At 35.6% G+C, this 20,667-nt stretch overlaps 2 protein-coding genes across 2 annotated transcripts; one reads left to right on the forward strand and one right to left on the reverse strand.

The window, feature by feature from the left end:
• The first annotated feature begins 206 nt into the window (after positions 1-206).
• Positions 207-3,111, forward strand: LOC145229079 (hippocalcin-like protein 1). The gene is made up of 5 exons (XM_080094341.1): positions 207-483; positions 635-758; positions 1,429-1,574; positions 1,734-1,815; positions 2,316-3,111. The coding sequence occupies exons 1-5, from the start codon at positions 376-378 to the stop codon at positions 2,402-2,404; spliced, it is 549 nt and encodes a 182-aa protein (XP_079950467.1). The 5' UTR covers positions 207-375; the 3' UTR covers positions 2,405-3,111.
• A 1,389-nt stretch (positions 3,112-4,500) lies between these two features.
• LOC145228570 (uncharacterized) lies at positions 4,501-19,213 on the reverse strand. The gene is made up of 23 exons (XM_080093658.1): positions 19,058-19,213; positions 18,521-18,578; positions 18,056-18,209; positions 17,598-17,752; positions 17,371-17,498; positions 16,923-17,092; positions 14,471-14,631; positions 13,953-14,149; positions 13,648-13,834; positions 13,225-13,323; positions 12,986-13,126; positions 12,336-12,828; positions 12,220-12,278; positions 11,807-11,877; positions 11,476-11,656; positions 9,027-9,961; positions 8,679-8,776; positions 8,555-8,612; positions 8,119-8,258; positions 7,744-7,910; positions 7,016-7,203; positions 6,550-6,680; positions 4,501-6,012 (listed from the first exon to the last, which is right to left on the reverse strand). Exons 1-23 carry the CDS (start codon positions 19,123-19,125, stop codon positions 5,876-5,878), a joined length of 4,176 nt encoding a protein of 1,391 aa, XP_079949784.1. The 5' UTR covers positions 19,126-19,213; the 3' UTR covers positions 4,501-5,875.
• Positions 19,214-20,667: the final 1,454 nt, after the last annotated feature.

Here is a 20,667-nt window from a genome sequence, read left to right on the forward strand (position 1 = left end):
GATTGAGATCAATACATATAAAGCAGTCATAGTTTAGAAAATCAGTGGACGCATAATGTATCATGTCACATTCCACCTGCCATTGTTTTTTAAGTTTACTGATTAATGCAAAGGCTGAAATATAACAAATTTCTTTAGTGTAGAAACAATTTTTACAGAGAAGAGATCTTGTTATCAGCAAAAAGATATAGGGCCGCAATCCTATAACTAAGGCTTACGACATTTATGTTTTACAGCAAGGCATTGTTACGGGGTCAATCGTATAGTTTTGCACCAAACGATCATTTATAATTTAAGCGCATTGAATAATTGATTGCATTGCTGCACCTCGCAGTCTGATATAAACAAATTTAGACAGCATCGCAATTGTTGACAATGGGAGCTGATCAAAGCGCACTTAATCCCAAAGACCTGGCTGATTTGACGCGAATGACAAATTTTTCAGACGGAGAGCTCAACAATTGGTATAAGGAATTTAAGCAGGTCAGTTTTTGTTGCCAAGATCAGATTTCATTTTAATTTACTTTAACCAGGAACTTTTTCTCAAAAATGCTTTACTTCCTTACTGCGCCTTGTTTTCGAATGAGAAGCCACAAATTACTTTATTACTAACTTCTTCCTATAAAACCTACAGGAAACTTCAAGCCGATATTTAACACGCGCCGAATTTATCCGAATATTCGAGAAGAATTTTCCTCATAGTGACCCCGACAAGTTTGCGGATCATGTATTTCGAACGTTCGACGTCAACAAAGATGGTGAGCATGAAAACAAAACCGCATAAAACTGCTGACTGTGTGATGTTGATTGTAAGAACTAAGCGGATAACGGTTGAATGGGAAATGGAACTTGTCAAATGTTACTGTCTATACTTTCCTACATTGCGGCGCATGAAGTGACTATGGTTGTAATATTTTATTTGAAATTTAGATCTGTAGTTCTAAGAGATGGCCAGGTTATTTACATAGCGCTGGTGGAGCATGCGAACATTACGGTTCGCAAAAGTTTTGCCTAAAAAACTGTTTTATACAATATTTGCTTATTCAGCTAAAACTGCCAATAATAATAATAATGCCTAATACGAAAAGAGCGTCAAACAGATTAATTGGTGTTCAACCTTTTTCATACCTCGATTTATTTTAGCAATCGCGACCTGGCACATTGAATGATCTTCTGTATAGTGACGTATAATAAAGCATTTGTTTTGTATTGTAATGTTTGTAATTGAACTCAAAATAAGTTTAAATTAAATGGTTGACTATTTAATTATTTTCAGTTGCATTCATTTGGTTATTGCTCATAAACATTTTCTTTTTTAGTGTTTATCAAAGGCCTTGGCCACCCCCTGTAAAGTGGCATAGGACCTCCACGGGTGTCGCGACCCACGGCATGTTTAAACACATATCATTTTTCAACACTGTGTTATAGACAGATTAAATTTCCGTGAATTCGTTATTGGTCTGTCGTTGTCCATGAAAGGTGATTTCGACGAGAAACTCTACTGGGCGTTTCGCCTTTATGACGTCGACGGAAATGGGTTTATTACGTCACAAGAGATGAAAGGCATTCTAGGGGTAACTATAACCCACATAGCTGAATTGTTACAACATCAAGCTAAAATATAAATTTATGTGTTTGTTTACATTAAACCATAGCTAACCTAAGCAGGAAGTGCATATTTAAAAAAGTTTCAACATTATTATCAGCGTCTGCCTTTTTTGCATTTTTGGTAGGCAATGTACGCAATTTGCAAGGAACGGGGAACAGCCGAGGAAACACAGAAAGCTTTCCGAGATATGGATGCAAACAAAGACGGTATTTTTAACGCTTTGTTATTTTAACATTCTTTACCAGTGTTTCCCAAATCCTTTTTGTTCACATTACTGCTTTTGGTAACAAATAAAGTAAAATGACGTTCTGCCATTGTCATGCGCAAGCATCCAAATCGTGTCGTAAATGCATTGAAGGATAAAATTACTAAGATTGGAAATATTTTCCTAGTAACGAAATCGGTCGATCAATAGATTCTATTTGAATAAGTAACTGAAAATGCCATTTAGGCAAAATATGAATATTTTAAGATATTTATCGACTGATTTCGTTACTGGGCAAGTATCTTCTTTTCTCAGTTATTTAATCGCATAAACGGTGATCGTCTATGACCATGCTGCCTGTTGAAGGGACTGATACACTTCAGTTCAAACACTCTCAGTTAAGGATAAAATTGGGTTTTAGTACAATTTGTTCCCTGTTTACCAATTTAATTAATTGTTTTCCAAATCTATAACAATTTGCGACACTAATGCTGCCAACAGGTCAAGTATCTTGGGCCGAGTTTCGGAAAGGAGTCAAAGGCAACAAATCGCTCATGGAGTTTCTCAACTGCACTGTTCCCTCGGCTTAACTAAAGCAATACCCAAATCAACGCTTCAAATTCATAACGACACTGACGTCATCATTTATTACGTTATACCAGCGGTTCCCAAACTGGGGTCCGCGGTCCCTTAGGGGTCCGTAAGGCAATTTTGGGGGGACCGCGAAGCGGTTGAAGTAATTCTATAATCTTATTTGGCGTCAGTTTGTGCCACTAAAGTTTAAAATCAAAGTAGAATTAAGAATCGACTGTCTCCATTGCTAAACGATGGCCTTTATTGAAGGACAACTATCACAAATGCAATTGTTCGCGCACAATTGTAATGTTTTTTGTCCTGTTTGTGATGTCACATGCTGTCTTTGAATGATTGTTATGCGCAATTTTGCATAACTGGTTAAAATCCTGCAATCAACTTTCGTTTTTATGAAATACAGGACCGCGAGCCCTCGAAATAATGGCAAAGGGACCGTTTTGAAAAAAATATGAAAAAGTTTGGGAACCACTGCGTTATACAATACTTTTTAATTAAGGACAATATTTTTTGCCTTTGTTTTGAATGTTTTGGTCGTTGGGGTGATGGCATGAAGTGTCTATTCGCTTGCGTAGCTAATTGTTGTGTTTATGTATACGATGCGCAGTTTTCCTGTAGAAAGCCAAAATCTTAATCCTTGCGACAAATGCTTTCACTTGTGTTATTGTTGTTGTCAAAAAAATTTACTATTAAAATTACAAACAAATATCGCGTTTTTGATTAAGCGAAAAAAATAGTTGGTGGCAAGGTACTACATTTTCCACTAAAAAATCCCCAGAACTTGAGCAAAACACTTGCGACATGCACGAAGTCTTAAAGCAGGGAGTCGAACCGCTTGTCATATGGGTTCAGGTTCACTGTGTTTTGTTTTTAGGGGTTCAGGTTTTAAAAAATGTTTACTTTCGTTTTTGGGTTTTGTTCCGGTTCCGGTTTGCGGTTTTTGAACCAGTTCAAATCCCCTTTCGTTTAATTTCATTCTACCCATCATCTATGTGGCATTATCAAAGTCCAAAGGAATTTTGACCGTGCACTTTTTATTTTTATTTCTTTGTTATGTTTTTTTGGTATTCTTCGGAGCGCTGTTTTCATAAAAAAATCACAAAATATAAAAACAGATTGCATTTTTACTGGTTCGGTTCCGATTCGGATTCTACGCCAAACAAAATTTAGGGTTTGACTCCGGTTCGGGTTTTTAGGAAATCGTAATTACAAAGAGCATGTATTGATTTAATGAAATAAACCGCTCAAACCGGTTCGCGGGTTCAGTTCAGGTTCGACTCTCTACTTTAAAGTCAACAATTGTTCAAAAGGGTCAGAGTTTGGCATATAGCTGACTATAGCATGAACAGCGTTGCTATTTTTAGTAGAAATAAATTTCAATGATCTAAATTTAAGGATTTATATAGCAGTGGTTCTCAAACTTGTTAATTTTCTTTTCATAACGGCACCTTTGCTATTTTCTCGAACACTCCCGGTTTAAGCTATTTGTATTCATGAATTTGGAAATACGTCAGCGAAATAAAACTGTGAAGTTAAAAACTCAAAGTTGATTTATTTCCTAAAATATTTCCATAACAACGTTCCAGATGCAAGCGCCATCTATGACGTCACAAACAAGACTAAATAAAAAAATGCGCGAACAATCGCCTGTTTGTGACAATAAAGTGAAGGTTTGCTGTTTGCCACAAAATACTCATTCACTTTTAATAATTTCGACTTGTACAGTCGCGATATTTTGAACACTGGCCACGATCAGAACAAAATGCTAAAGAGCATGTAGGAACGCATAAATACCAAATAGCCTGCCACAGCTAGGTTAATACTAAAATAAACATTACTTATAAATTGTAAAAAGCCTTTAGGAAGCCCACTTCATACAATCACCTTAGAACTAAGAGAAACACCACCACTGGACAACTTTTGCAATGAGCAAAGGTTATCAAGAAGATATACTTTACTATCTTATTGTAGCTTTGTAAATCAGTTTAGGCATAAAATAAGAAAAATAACAAAAATGCTGAGTAATTTGCCTCATGCGGCGTAATCCACCTGCGCTCACTTTGTGTCTTACATAAAACTTAATGACAAATAGTGCTTGCATATTTTCTTAACATTTTATTAATTCACAAACATTACACGGTGACATGACAGATAGTTACTCGAAAGAAGAGTGGGGTGCCGGAACTTGACAGCAACGTGCAAAAAGCGTCAAAATTTCATTGCAAATAATAAAATCACACAAAACGAAAGCTGTAGAGACGGCGGGTTCCGCAACGAAGAAAAAGATTAGCAACACTGCACTAAATCAGCTCGAGAAATGGCAGTCTCCTACTTATCACAGTTTATAGACGGTCACTTAACACACATCAAAAGACAACGAGTAAAACACCACGCCCGACACTCAAATGACACGAGGGCGCCACCCAACGGCCAGTACAATACAAATACGATTAATATCGTAAATGGATGAGAAACTGTTATTTTTTTCAGATAAATAGGGGATGTTTTTCTGAGTACTGTTAAGTTATTTGTTTTCTTTAACTGTTAAACGAAAACGCCACAAATGGTCTGGTTTTAGCTTTAAGAACAACAGATATGAACAAAAAAAATGTTTAAATTGGTTCGCGATTTCCAATTAGAAACACACATACGTAAAAATAAAAGCAAGGACATGCCATTGAAAAACAAAAAATGCATCAAGTCGTTCAACCACAATTAGCAAACTTGCTGAAAGCCTTTTAAAAATGGTGACAAAAGAATAAAAATAATTTAGCAAACAAGCAAGTCTATATGTTAAGAGGATTTTAAAGAAAAATATCCAATTCAGTCAACCACAAGATCATTCAAGAAAAATATTTTGTTTTAATAAAACGTTTAAAGTAATACATTTGTAAAACACTGTCAGTTATATACCAACCTTATGTTTATACAACCACACTCAATCCAAAGGCACGTACTTTTTGTGGTGACTAGAATAAATGCCATTAAACGAATATTGCAAAGAAATTTAAACGAAAAACAGAATTGGAGTATTTTGAAAACCATTCACAATTGAGTACTTGACATGGAAGCAACGTTTAACAGACAGGATGACTGTACTACAGAGTGACAACCAATTGCGGGATTCGCGTAAAGAAATCAAATTAATGACATTTTATTTTGTTTATCATAGTAGGTTGGCAGACCAATTGTTGCTTTCGAATTGACATTTATGACAGGAAACATCAACGTAAAAGAAAACAAACAAAAAAGGTTTTGAGCTAATATGCTATTTCCTTGTGTTTGGAAAAGAAATACTATGATTTCGTTTGAGCTAAAACACAGAACAATTTTTCAAATTTTTCTATTTTTATTTTGTCATAATTATAGTATAGTAACTTCGATACTTAAGATTACAACTTTGTTTGCCTGAAAATGCTATCTGTGTACAATAAGGTGTCAACAAAACAACAAAACCTTCGTTTTTTCAACTACTTTTTATGGGTTTTCAGCTTGACGCGATAGAACTTAGTTCCGACAGGCACCTTAAATCGGTTAGTGGGTTTCTTCGCTTGACAATATTCTTTCTCGATGAACTTGGCGAGGACGCATGATCGTGGCTGGTCGTCTAAAAAAACCCAAAAATTGATGTGTTTTTTTATTAGATACACAGTAGTCCTGGGTTACAGCTTTAGACAGTCTAACACAACTGGGGAATTTGACCCAGCATTTGGTCATAAAAACATTTTCAGTGGGTCACAAATTTTTAACTTGTGTAGTAGTATATGACAATATAAGCTTCTATATTCCTTCGTGATCGTGATAGTACAAATGGAAAGATTTTCACAACTAGAAAGCATGTGCTAAACTATAAATAACGAATTTTAGTGAATGTTTGGGCCTTTGAACAACACAGGTTGGAAACAACTTGTGTAATACATACATTTACAACAGACAAGCCAATAACAATGGAACTAGATTACGATTTACAAACTCAGCAATTCAAGCTGCAAAAGTCATAACAAGTTTGCCTGCGCACATGATGTTTTTGTTGCAATAGATCAGACTTTTAATTTTGTAATGTTATTTGGTTTGTCATGATATTCTTTATCTCCATTATGCGATCAACACACAAACGTAAATTTCAAAATTAAGAATTACAAACCTTGTTGGTTGAGGCTAAGTTCAGTCATCGAATCACTGTGCACGAAATGCAGGGTGTGTCCGGTTGTGTACACCACATGGTGGCAGTACTGAGCATCGTACAAAACAAAAACCAAATCGCCAGGTTGGAAACTGTAAAAATATCAGAATTTTAAATCATATTTTTTTTCTGATACACGAAAAAAAACGTAACAATGCAAAATTGAGATATTTCCTTAAAATCGATAAAACACAATTTAAAATTGCAACATTTTCATTTTTTCTTTGCTAATGTTATGTTCCACTAGGCGTTGGTCGATTTTAAATTTATCAAGATTACTGAACGAACCGATTCCTACAATGCAAATTCTTTAGTGGTTGGGTTTGCACAATTGTGTAAGAAGTGTAAAATTACCACATTTTTTTGAAATCCCATTCCGACTTAGTTACCAAGTCTATTTGAGCTTGGTCAAAAGGAATGTACTTACTTTGACACCGTTATTTTGTTGTTTTCTCTACTGCGATGTGGGCCTATACTTTCTGCTGACTCAGTCTGCGTCACGATCGTAGAAGATGACACATCAGATTGGTCGACAATCGTCAGTTTTTCTTTTAGACGATCAATCTCTGCATCTTTTGCGGCCGTCACCCGTTGGATGGCGGAATTAAAAACCATCTGTTAAAACATATTATTAACAACTGCTGAACAGCAAACCTACACCGAATTCGCAAGGGCAACAATAAAAACTAGAACTCAAAACATGGTGTATTGTTAGTTGAGGATACAAATCACTGCAATCAATTATACGTGTACATGTAAGTTACAAAATGGTCAAGTCAGTACTCAGTACCACAGTACATGATACTACTTAGTACTTATCATCCGAGTTTTAATGCTAGTGCTAAATGATCGACCACAATCTGAAACATACTATTGTGAAAAAACGTCGCATAAAATATACAATGTAATAATCGTCAAACGTTTTCTTCTTATAACTAGCAGTGTTTGCCATGCCAACATAAGCATAAAAATAACGTCGTCTAAACTACTGTTACCTAACATCACATATATTTGTAATATTGCAGCAACTCGGACAATTCAGAGGGGAACTTGGCTAGAAAAGTCACATACCCTTGACCATGTACAAGTATACCTAAACCAATGTTTGAAATTCGACAATAATAGAAAAATTTTGCAATGAAAAAGGAAAACAACCTGTCGTCTTCTAGCTGAATCCTCCTCTTTCTTCTTAAATGAGGTTTGTAGTACAGATTTTTGCAATTCAAACTCCTTTTGAGCCTGCTCTAGTGACATTTTGTGGTCAATCATAGATATTAACATGCTTGACTCGGGTCCAGTTTGCATCGCGCTGTCGTCCATTTCTGTAACAATTTTTAACATAAAAGTTCAATAAACACACATGCAATGCTTTAGAACATCAGGGTCTGATATTGTTCAGTATCACCACTCTCTTATAAAAAATAAAAAATATAAATCACAACATCATATTGTATGTTTTAGTTCCAACCTAAAAACAGTCATGTCACATTAAAACAGTTTTGTAACTTAGATATAGATAACATCACAAACTTGTTCGTTTCGACTCCTTTTCCCCACTTGAAGACACCAGTGATGACGTCATCATTTTGCTTTGCTGTGAAGTCACTTCATTTAGGTCCTGTCTCAGTTGGTGGCATTCATTGGCAAGATTGTCCAAGTCTTGTTGATATCTACATCAAATCAACATTGTTTACACTATCAATTTGTCAATGGTTGTACAAAAGATATGCAAATGTTTGGGGTTATCCTAGGAAACATTCATGATGACTCATTTAAGAATTTTAAGTAGGAGCATTTACATTACATTTACAGGTATTAAAGCAAATTTGAAATGTACACCTTGATATGTTGTATCAGCATGATACAGAAGTATGCTGAATAAATGTAGCTGACGTCAAGTTGGGCACATACATATAGGCGTTCTATTATTATCAATATTAAAACACAAATAAGTTTTTAAACAAACCGGTGAATTTCTTCATCATGTGCAGTCTTTAGTTGTTCAACACGATTTTGATGGAATTCTGAAATAAGCAAAATGAAAGTTGGCTTGCAGTTGTTGCACAAGTCTGACATAGAGTAACACAAACCAGTTTGTTGATTGTAATCTTCTTGTAATTCATCAAGCTTCCGTTGCACCGACACAACAGCATCAAGTCTATCTGCCTCCATTTCATCAAGCTCTCGCCTGAAGGTAAAAATATCATGGCAAATTACAAAATGCCAAATACTTTCATAAAAACTGTTTTGTGCTAATACCCAGACAAAAGGGATTTGAAACATTTTTCTATCTTTAATCCTCACAGAATGTTCAATTTTTACTTTTATCACTTATGTGATATATAATTCTAAAACACTAAAATACAACACATAGAAATGTGGGTTGTTTTAAGTGATATGAATTGTTGGACAAGGGGCACAAAGTTAAGAAAACAAACCTGTTGATAAGTTTAAGTTCCTCCAAATCAGAGTTAAACTTTTCTGTGATGTCTTGCACTTCTTTTTTATGATCTTGTTCCAATTTCTCAATGAAACTGTTGTTTTCATTTCCAACCTTTTCTATGGCTTCCGCATGGGAAGTTTCAATTGCCTTAATTTTGACGTCATACTCATCCTGAATTTCTTGAATACGGGTTCCGTGATTTTCATTGCATTGTTTTAAGTTAGTCCTTTCTGATGATAAATCATTGCTTAAGATTTCCACAGCCAATTCCAGATCTTGAACCCTTTTCTGTGCTGATTCCAGTTCCATCTGATATTGTTCATTTTTAAATTGCTCCTCATTTAACAAGTTTTGTGTTCGTTTTAACAGCTTCTCATTTTCATGTTTGTCATTTAGTTCCACCTCATAAGCAGCCATCATTTGCTTCAGGCTTTCTGCCTTTTCATTATTTTTCTGCATTTTGCTCTCTAGTTCCACCACCTGGCTCTGGAGGGTAACATATTCATTTTCTGCAGCTGTTTGAGATTCCTTGCTTTTTAGCAGCATTTCATTTAGGTTTTTGATTTTCTCATCTTTGGCAGATGAAGCAGTCGTAATTTCAGATATTTTCGATTCAGTGTTAAAAATTTCAGACTCCAAATCCTGTACACGGTCATCAGCATCACTTAATTGGATGTTTTTTAGTTCAATGTCACGTTCCAGTGCCTCAACACGCTTTTCAAGGTTGAGCCGTTCAACTTCTGATGTTTGTTTCACCTCCCACACCTCACGTTCAGCGTTTTCTTGTATGTGAGCCAACTCTATTTGGATGGAGTTGTGTCGCTTTTTGGATTCGGTATCGATTTCTGATACAAGTTGAACTTTTGATGTTAAGTCTGTTTTGAGACTATTATTTTCCTCTGATAGTGCAGTGCATTTGGATTTCAGTTCCTAAACCCAAATAAACAAATAAAATAAAGGTTCAAGCTACACAAAAGAAAAAAAATAAACAGTACCAAGCATAGGCGTCGATTTTTTAATTATTTGCAAAATTTTAGGGGAGACCTTTCCATGTTTTAAAAACATACATCAGCGGTTAAAACCCACAATCGTAGGAACACAAAGCAGTTGCGTTAACTGCTCCGTTGTCCTGGCGACCGCACGAAGTTATGACCCATATTCGGTTGCACGTAACGAAATAAAGTTTGCAGATATAACTTCCACGCAGTCAGATAATAAAGTTGCGACAGGATTCAAGTATACGTTGTTCAAGATGTTCATTTACATTGCGTGTGACCATTTTTAAATGACTCAACATTAAACAGAAAACGTATTTTTCGAGGGTTGCTTGCGTTTTGGCTGCAAAAATGCCTATACATTAGTTTGACTAGTCCAGCGGTGCACAACCTGCGGACATGAACATGTTTATTAAAATATATGTACTGGCGGCCGTGGCCTAAATAAAAACTCTTTCGTGAAATATTACAATTTTCAAGCTGCTCTAAACACATTTTATGTAACTGAAAAAGTATTACCAGCCTAAGGGCCATATGCGCCAGACGTTTTTATGCCTATTGTGTGCAAACAATGCGAAAAACCAGATACCCTAAGCGTCACAATATAGATAATGACGTTATAAACAGCTAAGACTGATCGTCAGACTGTTCAGCTCAATCTGCGCTTCAAGTTAGAAATTAATCTAGGCATTTGAGGCGCCATTAGATGGTTGACATATAATATATAATATTTCTTTACATCAGTAATTTTCAAACACAAGCAAGCAGCCAATTGGCCGGCCAGCCTGTGCTGAGAATAAAACAATTAACTATCACATAACAATGCCGATTGTTACTGCAACCATTGTTACGTTGCATAACAAACCACGAGACACTTGCGTTTGTCATTGATTGTGACCTTCAATCGTACAAACAGCCGGTTTACGGCATAGGCGTGTATGTGGTTTTTCTGGCAATACTTTATTTCAAACAAAAAACGGGGGAGACAATACATATGTTGTCACCCCTGTTTTTTCAGGAGGGGAGACATGTCACCCCGGTCACCCCTAAATCGACGCCTATGGTACCAAGTAACAAACATATTCATGTATTTTCACATCAACTTTACAAATCGGAAATATTAGAAAGGTTCATATTGCTATTGCAAACTTTATCACTTGGCTTGTTTCAATCATTTAATTTGTAGAATATGCAACAATTGTGCAATTAGAACACAAATGCAAATATCTATTTTAAAATATTTTCTTGTACTGCACACAATTATTCAAGCTAGCATTATTTACAGTTGTTCATTTTTGCATGCTGTTTATCCAATGTAAAATGGTGTAAAAAAGAAACATTTATGTGTAAAATAAACAGTATTCGGTAATCTTTATGATTTTTTTCTATTTTTTTGTTTACTTGCAAAAAATAGTCAAAAAAAACATGAGATCAGATTCATCTTAATACCTCAACTTCTTTTGTGAGTTGGTTTCCCTTTTCCCATGCTTGTTTTCGTTCCTGTCTTTCACTTTCCAACTGACCAAATACATTCTCAAGTTCGGCCCTTGACTCTGCCCATCTGCGATCAAACTCAGACACAACCTTTTCACGGCTCTGTTCCAAACTTGTAATGCTTTCTTGGAGTTTTCTGCCAAAAGGACAATACTTAAAAGTAGCATTTAAACACAATGTTTTAGATAAACTTTAAATACCCATTATAATGGTTATTAGTTCCACAAAATGTTTGAGCTGTTTTGTGGTTTTTGTTGATACATAGAGTATGAATGAAGAAATTTACCTGATTACAGTCTGAAATTCGGTTGCTTGACACATTTTTTCGTCTTCCAAAGCTTGTAGTTTTTGCATCATCTACAAAAATGAATGTACAATGCACAATAATTTTTGATAACAATATGGTGTTGGTTCAATGAACTATTTTTGTGTGCTCTATTATTTATGAACCTTAATTTCCTAATTTTAAAAGAAGACATTAATTCCATTTGAAAAGAATAATATCCAACAAAAAGTCTATAAAGTCTAGTGGACTCTATGATACTACAAACTTTGCAGAATACCAGTCATTATTTAAATTTTTAATATTTAAATCAATTGGTTAAAACATATAGCTAGTAAAGCAAATACATAAATGTTAATTAATCTACTCAGCTTAAACAAGCTTTCAAAGATTAGGTAATTGTACAAATATACCACCTTTTCTCTTTCGGTTTCATTAGTGAAGGAGTGAAACATTTCATCATCACTACTGGCCACTAAGAAAACAACAGTATTAAATGGATTTCAAGTCAAATAAATCACAATCCCCTTACTTGTTGATTGCTCTTTGCTTCGTGAACTTTCAGACATCTCTTCCGGGATAGAAAGCATGTTGCTGGTAAAGTTAGTAGCATCAGGAGGTGATAAAGAAAATGGCTTTAGGCTGTAAAACTCCCCAGAATCAGGACTACCAATCTCAATTAGTTCTCCAGGGCTTGGTGGACTTAAATGTGGTGGTGAAAAGTTTTTCAATCCATCCCGATCACCAGAAACCATCTCTTGCATTGAAGAAACAACAAAACCGCCTGGTTGGAATTTTCTTTCTGTTTTTAAACTTTCAAAGATGCTGGGGCTTTCTGCTGGAGGTTTAATGAAAGATGTTGATTGTGAAACGACAGATGAATCTTGTGACATGACAGAGGTACTTTGAGCAGTTGTCTGCAAACTTGACTGCATTGACAAAGTCGTTTTCACTGAGGTAGAGCAGACTAGTTGCCATGACAACTGTGTGGGGTCAGGAAGAAGGTCAAGAGAAGTCATTCCATCCTAGAACAAAATTTGGCAGGTTTAAATATATCAGTGAAGTATCCAAACAAAACATTTCAGATCTACACATGTAAGTGGTGGTTCAAACATTTCAATCTACTATGTTTCTTAAAGTGTGCCAACCATTCACTAAGGTAAATCTTTCAGGAAAACTCACAGATTTGTCTAAGTTGAACTCTGGAAAATCCTGGAGAAACGAGAGTTCCTCACTTGAGACATTTGGAATTTCAAGGTCAAACTCACGCAGAGGTCGTTTGGCCATTAATGGAGGACGATCAGAGAAACCAGGAAACAGTTGCTGCAAAACAGAGTAGGGAAAGTTGGTGTACAGAACCAAAATGCTTAGCATACCCATTTAACATGTTTATGTAGAGTTAGGTATCAAACAAAAAATACCTGAACAAAGTGGTTCCCGACTTGAGACTTAAACTGCTTTCTTCGAACAATTTCTTTGTCACGATTGACTTTTGATGATGTTAGAACTTTGTTGGTCCACTGCAAAAAATGTTATAATGTTGACTGTTTCTGTCATGTCACCAAATCTATACATTGTTATAATTGTATGGTGGCTGAATTTATATTCCTAAAATGAGTTACATTCTTAAAGACTTGGTGGATGAGCAATGGATAAAAACATTTTCTCCATCAGACAAAAAGAACCAATGCTGAACAAAGTTGGTAACACAACAGGCTTAAGTATAGACGCCTCTGCTTTGCTAATAAGGGTAATGAACAGAAAGCTGTCATTTATAGTTCCATCATGTTTAGCTTCTTAAAAAAAGTGTTGGGATAAACAAATGTATAAACCATCTGATTTACCTGGTGAAAGGTGTGAGAAAATGTTTTTCTTCTCACACATTCAATGAGGTAGTGGAAATAGACTGTGGGTGCTTGCTTGACTTGTGTTAAGAACTCCACTTGGTGGTGCAGTTGAGATAACTGTTCCCGAAACATGGATATCTTCACATCCGCATTTAGTATGCTTCTTTGCACAAAATACAACCACCTGACAAGCAAAAAAACATACTGTAAAGCAATTATGCTACCCACAAAGATACCACATCGAATTAATCAATCTCTAGTATACAACTTTAACCCTTTCACTAATAAAAAATTGGGAATACCTTAATCTGGTATGAAGGTTTTGAGCTAGTTCCAGTTTTGCTGAGTCACATTTCGTCATTGCTTCTCGAGTTGCTAACTCATTGTCACGCATGATTTGCAGCTGAGTAAAATGACTCTCACAGAAAGTAAGCAAAGTGTCACGGTTCATTGCACTCTCCTGCAGTTCACGAGCCCTTTCCTGATTTTTCATAAAGCCCTGAAAAACAGAGTATCAAGTAATTACAAAAAAGCAGAATTTCCAAACAACTTGAATTATCAGCACTCAATTATTCCTCCACAATAAGAAAACTTGTAATTATTGTTGGTAGAATACCCATTGCAAGATAAATCCGTTATCCTGCCATACATAATGACACATTTTGTTGTATACATTGACATAACCCAATGAATAGCTACATTGTCAGCTTGCTCTCATGTGTATGTTAGTTTATATCAAATTGAATTCAAAACCCAGTATATAAAACACTACCTACACAAAACTGAAGTTATTTTTGACAGAAAAGTGGCTAACATATACCTGAGCAATTCCACGTTGTTCCTTCACTTGTTGCTTAGCAGCAATGATCACCTGATCAAGAGCAACCAATCGCTCACCAATCCCCGATATATCCTTCATTCTGTTGTTGCGAGCTTGTTCGGAAACTTTGTGACAGTCCCGACACATTTGTTCAAACTTGTCTGGCGAGGGAAAATAACAACATGGTTACTGATACAACTTTTTATCTGATTTTCAACCAAATAAAAACATGTTTGTTATGGCCAGATGAAAAACCTTTATTTCAATATTATGTAAACAATGTCAGTTAACATAAGCTTGCAAGAAATTATGGTGGTTTAAATGAAATTGATTACCCTATATCAGTAAGTTTACAGATATATTTAGTATTTTTAGTGAAAAGCTTGTACAACTGAGCTATGTGTATTTAAGATACTTTGTAACAATTTTTTACCATAGTGCTTTGTTGCACAAATTGCCTAATAATACAAAACTACTGCATACTCATTATAATGCAAGGGGCTACAAAGGCTTCATTTCTATAACCATAATTGCTAGGTTAAACAGTATGACTCAATACTAAATTTCTCAAAATATATGTTTCAAGGATAAAATTTGAGCTAATGCACAGTGATGAGCATAAAGTGACATACTGTAATATAAACAACAGCCATAGTGTGACAGTACACAGCTTGTTTGTGTATGTCACTGTGACTCAACTTGAAGCGCACACTACATCCTGTGCTGTTTTGTCAAAACCACAGCAAAAATTGTACAATAGTGAATATGTTCATACTTCTTAGTTGTCAATGGGTATATTTATTCAAGTTTTGCTTCATTAAAGGTTTATGTCCAAAATTCCATTTCAGCACCATTTAAAATCAACAAATTGCATTTGCATTTTAATCAGCCAACAAATGTGTTAAACTGCATTTAATTTGTACAGAACTAGAAGGGTGGCTTAGCACATATTGCCATTGCACAGACACTGTGACCTATTTCTTAACATATATTTACATCCGACACTTATTTTATATTGGGTCCCATATCATCCACTGTCTTTTATAACTTAGTTGTTTCCGCAAGCAGAAACTCATGGGTCCCCTCACATGCAAAGTTGTAAATAATGCATTTCAAGAGATTACAATGAGAAAGTTTGGCATTGTATCATCAGACACAGTGATCAGTACTGTGCCTAAATAAATATGATTTATGAAGTAAAGACTATTTAAATTCATTCCATTCATACCTTTTTGAAGGTTTTTCTATTTTATGACTATCTGAGAAAAAAGTGTTAAATAGTGAGAAAATAGGCTAAAACACAACAATCAGCTCCTATTAATGGTGAATTGTACATGACTCTAGGAGTCTAGTGGAGTAAATGATAGGTACTACAGAGTTTAACAGAACACCAACACCTACAAATGGTACACTCTACAAACTGTCCAAATTTCATTCAATTCAGACATTGTTTAAAAAATTGAACCATTTTGGGGGGCTAGTGGGGTAAATATTGGGGCAACAGGGTTGAACACAACATTCTACACCTATAAATGGCACACTCTACAAGCTATGTAAATTTCATTCAATTCTGACATTGTTTAAAAAATTGAACCATTTTGGGGGGCTAGTGGGGTAAATATTGGGGCAACAGGGTTGAACACAACATTCTACACCTATAAATAGCACACTCTACAAGTCATGTAAATTTCATCAAATTCTGACAATGTTTAAAAAATTTACCCTTTTTAGGGGGCTAGAGGGGTAAATATTGGGGTTACAGGGTTAAATAAAACAATTGACACCTATAAATGACAAATTCTGCAAGTATTTCAAATTTCACTAAATTCTGACACCGTTTAAAAAACTCACCCATTTTAGGGGGTCAGTGGGGTAACTGATGGGGTTTAACACCCAAAAGTGTAAAATATGAAACCACGATGACCCAATTAACAGTCATGTAAAATTTTATCCAAATCGAACAATGTTTAAGATTCTAACCACTAGAGGTGTTATTGACAACATTCGTCAACGCTTCTGACGTCATAAGGCTGTTAATACCCCTCTGACTGGTATGTGCAAAAACGTCCACCAAATAATGCACAAACACATGTACCATATGTACTGGTGCCTCTATTATACTATTACACTACAGAAATTTTTCGTTTGTGGTGCGCACCAACATACAAAAACGTTTTACACTTTGGGGTCTAGCGGGGTAAATACTGGGGTTATCAAGTCAAACAAAGCAAATGGCACATCTGCATAAATATATCTACCATCTGTGAAAGTTTCATCCAAATTCATCAAAGATTTCATGCCAAAAGTGCATGGACAAACTTCACCGGAGAAAAAAGAAAAAAAGAAAGAAAAAAAGAAAGAAAAAAAAAAGAAAAAAAAAAAAACTGAGTGAAATCAAGATGCGTCCCCTTCAGGGAAGGGGACCCATAATAACAACAACTTCTGATTTCACCTTTTGTAAGAAGTTGGCAGCGCTGTCGACACTCATTGAGCATTGCACCAAGCTTTACTTTGCGACATTTCAGTTCAATCCAGTCAAGCAGACTTGTGCCCTTGGTGGAACCATCTTTCAAAGCGGGTAGCATTGGTATGTTACGAAGGCTTTGCACAACATCCTCTAATCTATCATTGTAAATGCATAAGGTTGTTAGTTGTCATGTATGCCAACACATCGACCAGCATTTGAACATCATACCAGCTTAGTAAAAGCATGACCCTATCAAACCACTGAAACCGAGAAAGGTGGTCATAAATCTTGCTATAACAATTGGACATTTAACATAAAGCCATGAGCATGTTTTAAAACTTTTCCTATATTATGCTTTACACATATCTAAAAATGTTGCAATTAGCAATGATTATCTGCATTAACCAAGCTTTGGCAAATAACATTTTCTTACCCCTCCAGTATTCTTGGGTATTTTTGTGCATCTTCCAACAAAGTCAAACACTGCTCTCTCATGGTATTGATTCGAAGTTCAAATCCATCCACTGTATCACTGAGGTTAGCAATGGCTGCTTGCCATCCCTGAAAAAATAACAAAAGTTAAATAATTGCCATAAATGCCCAGCAAATGTGTACAAACATACAGCTACACATGAAAAAGTAAAACAAAGAAGATTTGACCTGAAACATGAGGTGCTCATCCTGAACCAGTAGCTTCATTTTCGTTACTTGTTGTGCTGTTGCTTCATGTATTCTAATGGCTAATTGGGTCCTTGTGATTATGGTTGCATATGACGGTGGGAGATGCAATGCTGACTGAATTTCACCTCCAAAATCTAAATGCAAGTCTCAACGCTGTTAATATTCAAAATTATATAGCACATGTGTTAAATGCTGATAAACAAAAAGTTTGTACATTGTAAATAATATTTTTTTTTAATTTATACTTTTTTACAAGCCACAACAAGACAACTTCTATTTTCCCCATAATATAGGCTCTATTGAGAAGTCTCACAAAACATATTTTTTTCTGGCTTCCACTGGTTGTCAGAATTAAAGACTTTGATTTGAGGCAGAAAACACAAATATTCATGATGATTAAAGCTATATATTGGCTCATGTTGGCCTGAAACACTTACCACATGCAAACAAAGCTTGTGATCTTGAACTTATGACAGGTCGTTCAATTGATGATTTGTCAAAAACATATATGGGATTAGTCTCTGTTCCAGCTGCATATGTGCATACTTTTGCATCATCCTCTAAAGCCTGACCACCATTAATCAACATCACCTGCAAATTACACTCTTGGAATAACATAAATTTGACCTACAACTACCAAGGTGGATTTCCTATATGTTCGAAATGCCTATTCTATTTCATAGTTGTAAGCTTACACCATTTGTCACACTTACAACACATGTGAAGTACCAGCATTGCAAATTTATCTCAATAGTTCACACTTTCGTATACATCCAATATAATAAAACTTAACCCAGCATAAAATTTAATCCAAATCATTGTTAAATAGCTCCACTGCTAGCTGCTTAATGATAAAAGATGCAAAAGGAAGAGGAATTGTAATTTATAAAATGCAAAAATACCTGTTTATCTGCACTAGATGAGCTTGATGAAGCAACAGCCAATTTAAGGTCTGCCACCCTGAAAATCATTACCAATTGGACATTAATTTGTCTGCATTTGCTGAATAAACCAAAAGCAACTTTACATCCAAAGTTTCAAACCAGTCTGCAGAACATGACAGTTCCCGACAAGATCTCGCGCGTGCAGGACCTACATGTCCCGCGTGCGCGCGTGCACAACCCGTAAGTTCGTGTGCAAGGCCAATTTCAGGAGGCGCAAAGCAATTAAAAGAGATCAAGGCAGTACAATTAAATGCCTTTCGTGCGAAATTTCCGTGTGCAAACCACCAAAATTGGCGTGCAAAGTTTTTTGTTTTTTTTTAAATCGCGCATGCAGCTGCCACACTCTGCAGACTGGATTTCACATGGTTTTATAGTTTCTACTTTAAAAAACAATGTATTGCCAATACTGTATCAGTAAACTCACTTGTTACAACAACTTAAAAATGGCCAGATTTTTAAATGCAAAAGCTTAAAAGAGCAAACAAACTCATTTACCTTTCCATAGCTAAAGCCACATCAAAGGTCATCATGTGACCTCCCGTCACCGAAAATACATGCAACATTTTTACTCCACTTGATTGGAGGCTAACCTACTTGTTTTTATATCATATTGATGATATACATTACACTAAAGAAAACATATATTTTTCAAGTGATGGTCAAATGAACTTTGTATTCGTTTAAATGGTATCAGGGGACTATCAGCAGACATTTTGTTTTAGATTTGCCACTGGGCACTATATAATACAAATAACAACTAGTAATTGTATTGAATTGTAACACATACATAACAATCACTTTTTTAAATTTGTGGATCATCTCCTTTACATTTGTGTTGAAAAGTTGTTTTGCTGGCCAAAGCTTTGAAGAAAACAAATGGAAATAAGGTCATAGTATTGTTAACCGTAAATTTTTATAGCTTCGTAACATATACATTAAGGTGGCGTCACTTTAAAGATTGTCATGACTTTAAACCAGGGGTATCCAGCCTGTGGCACGCATGCCAAAAGTGGCACGCAGAGCATTTCAAAATGGCACACAAGCTTTTAAACATCATGATTTCTCTATTGATTCTTCTTGGCCTTTTTTCTAACTTCAGTAAAGACTATCAGCAGTAAAGTTACACAACCCACTAGTTAAATTGTTCGTTTTTTGACAAACCTTAAGCCCCGTTGCAAACTATTTGTATCTTGTGCATAAACATAACAAAAGGTTTTTGGAGTATGATAAATTGAGCCTGTACCGTTACGTTTAAGAAATGGTTTGGAAAAAGTACCAAATGTTGGCACGCGAGTATATTTTAAAACTAAATTTGGCAAGGCAGTGTGTTTGAGTTGGACACCCCTGCTTTAAACCAATGCCTCTCTTTGAAGCAAATACCAATTTTACTATGAACAATACCAATGTAGTTGTGTGAGCATGGGTTGGGTCAGGTGTTTACAATGTTCGCAAATTGGGGGTGCCTTGGAATACTACAGATGCGCTTGTTAACTCACTTGGTGACCTTTTTTCATTAAACATATAACTAAAGTTATAACTAAAACTAGTGATGGGATGGGTACCCAGTACTCGGTATCGAACGATTTTAGTGGTATCAATACTCGTACTCGGTATCGAATTTTTTTTGTCTCAGTTTTCGATACCAACATGCGAGTACCGAAGGTCCATTTACACCATAAGAATACAGGCAACTTTATGCCAATATTTGCTTCGGACAGCATTAAATTGGAAAAAGTTCCGCCAGGTTACGTATATTTTTTTCACTATCGTATGGAGATTACATTTTTCTGCATGTGTGTGTGCACGCCTGTACCCCGGCCATGACAGATAAATTAGCCAGTGATATAGAACTAAGTACAACACTGTACTTAAGTACTCGGTACTCGGTATCGAAGGTATATACATGTGGTACTCGTACTCGGTATTGGTACTCGCTTCAAAACCTGGTATCGTCCCATCACCAACTAAAACCATTTTTATACAACATAAAAATAGTTCAAGTAACTCTCTTTGGTGCAATTAAACTCATAAAGGGTGCGACATAACTCGAAACTGCAGCTGTCCTGTTTTAATGCTATAGCATTATACAAATCGTAATGCTGCAG

Source organism: Phallusia mammillata, chromosome 5, assembly GCF_965637545.1.
Source record: "Phallusia mammillata chromosome 5, kaPhaMamm4.hap1.1, whole genome shotgun sequence".
NCBI lineage: Eukaryota > Metazoa > Chordata > Ascidiacea > Phlebobranchia > Ascidiidae > Phallusia > Phallusia mammillata.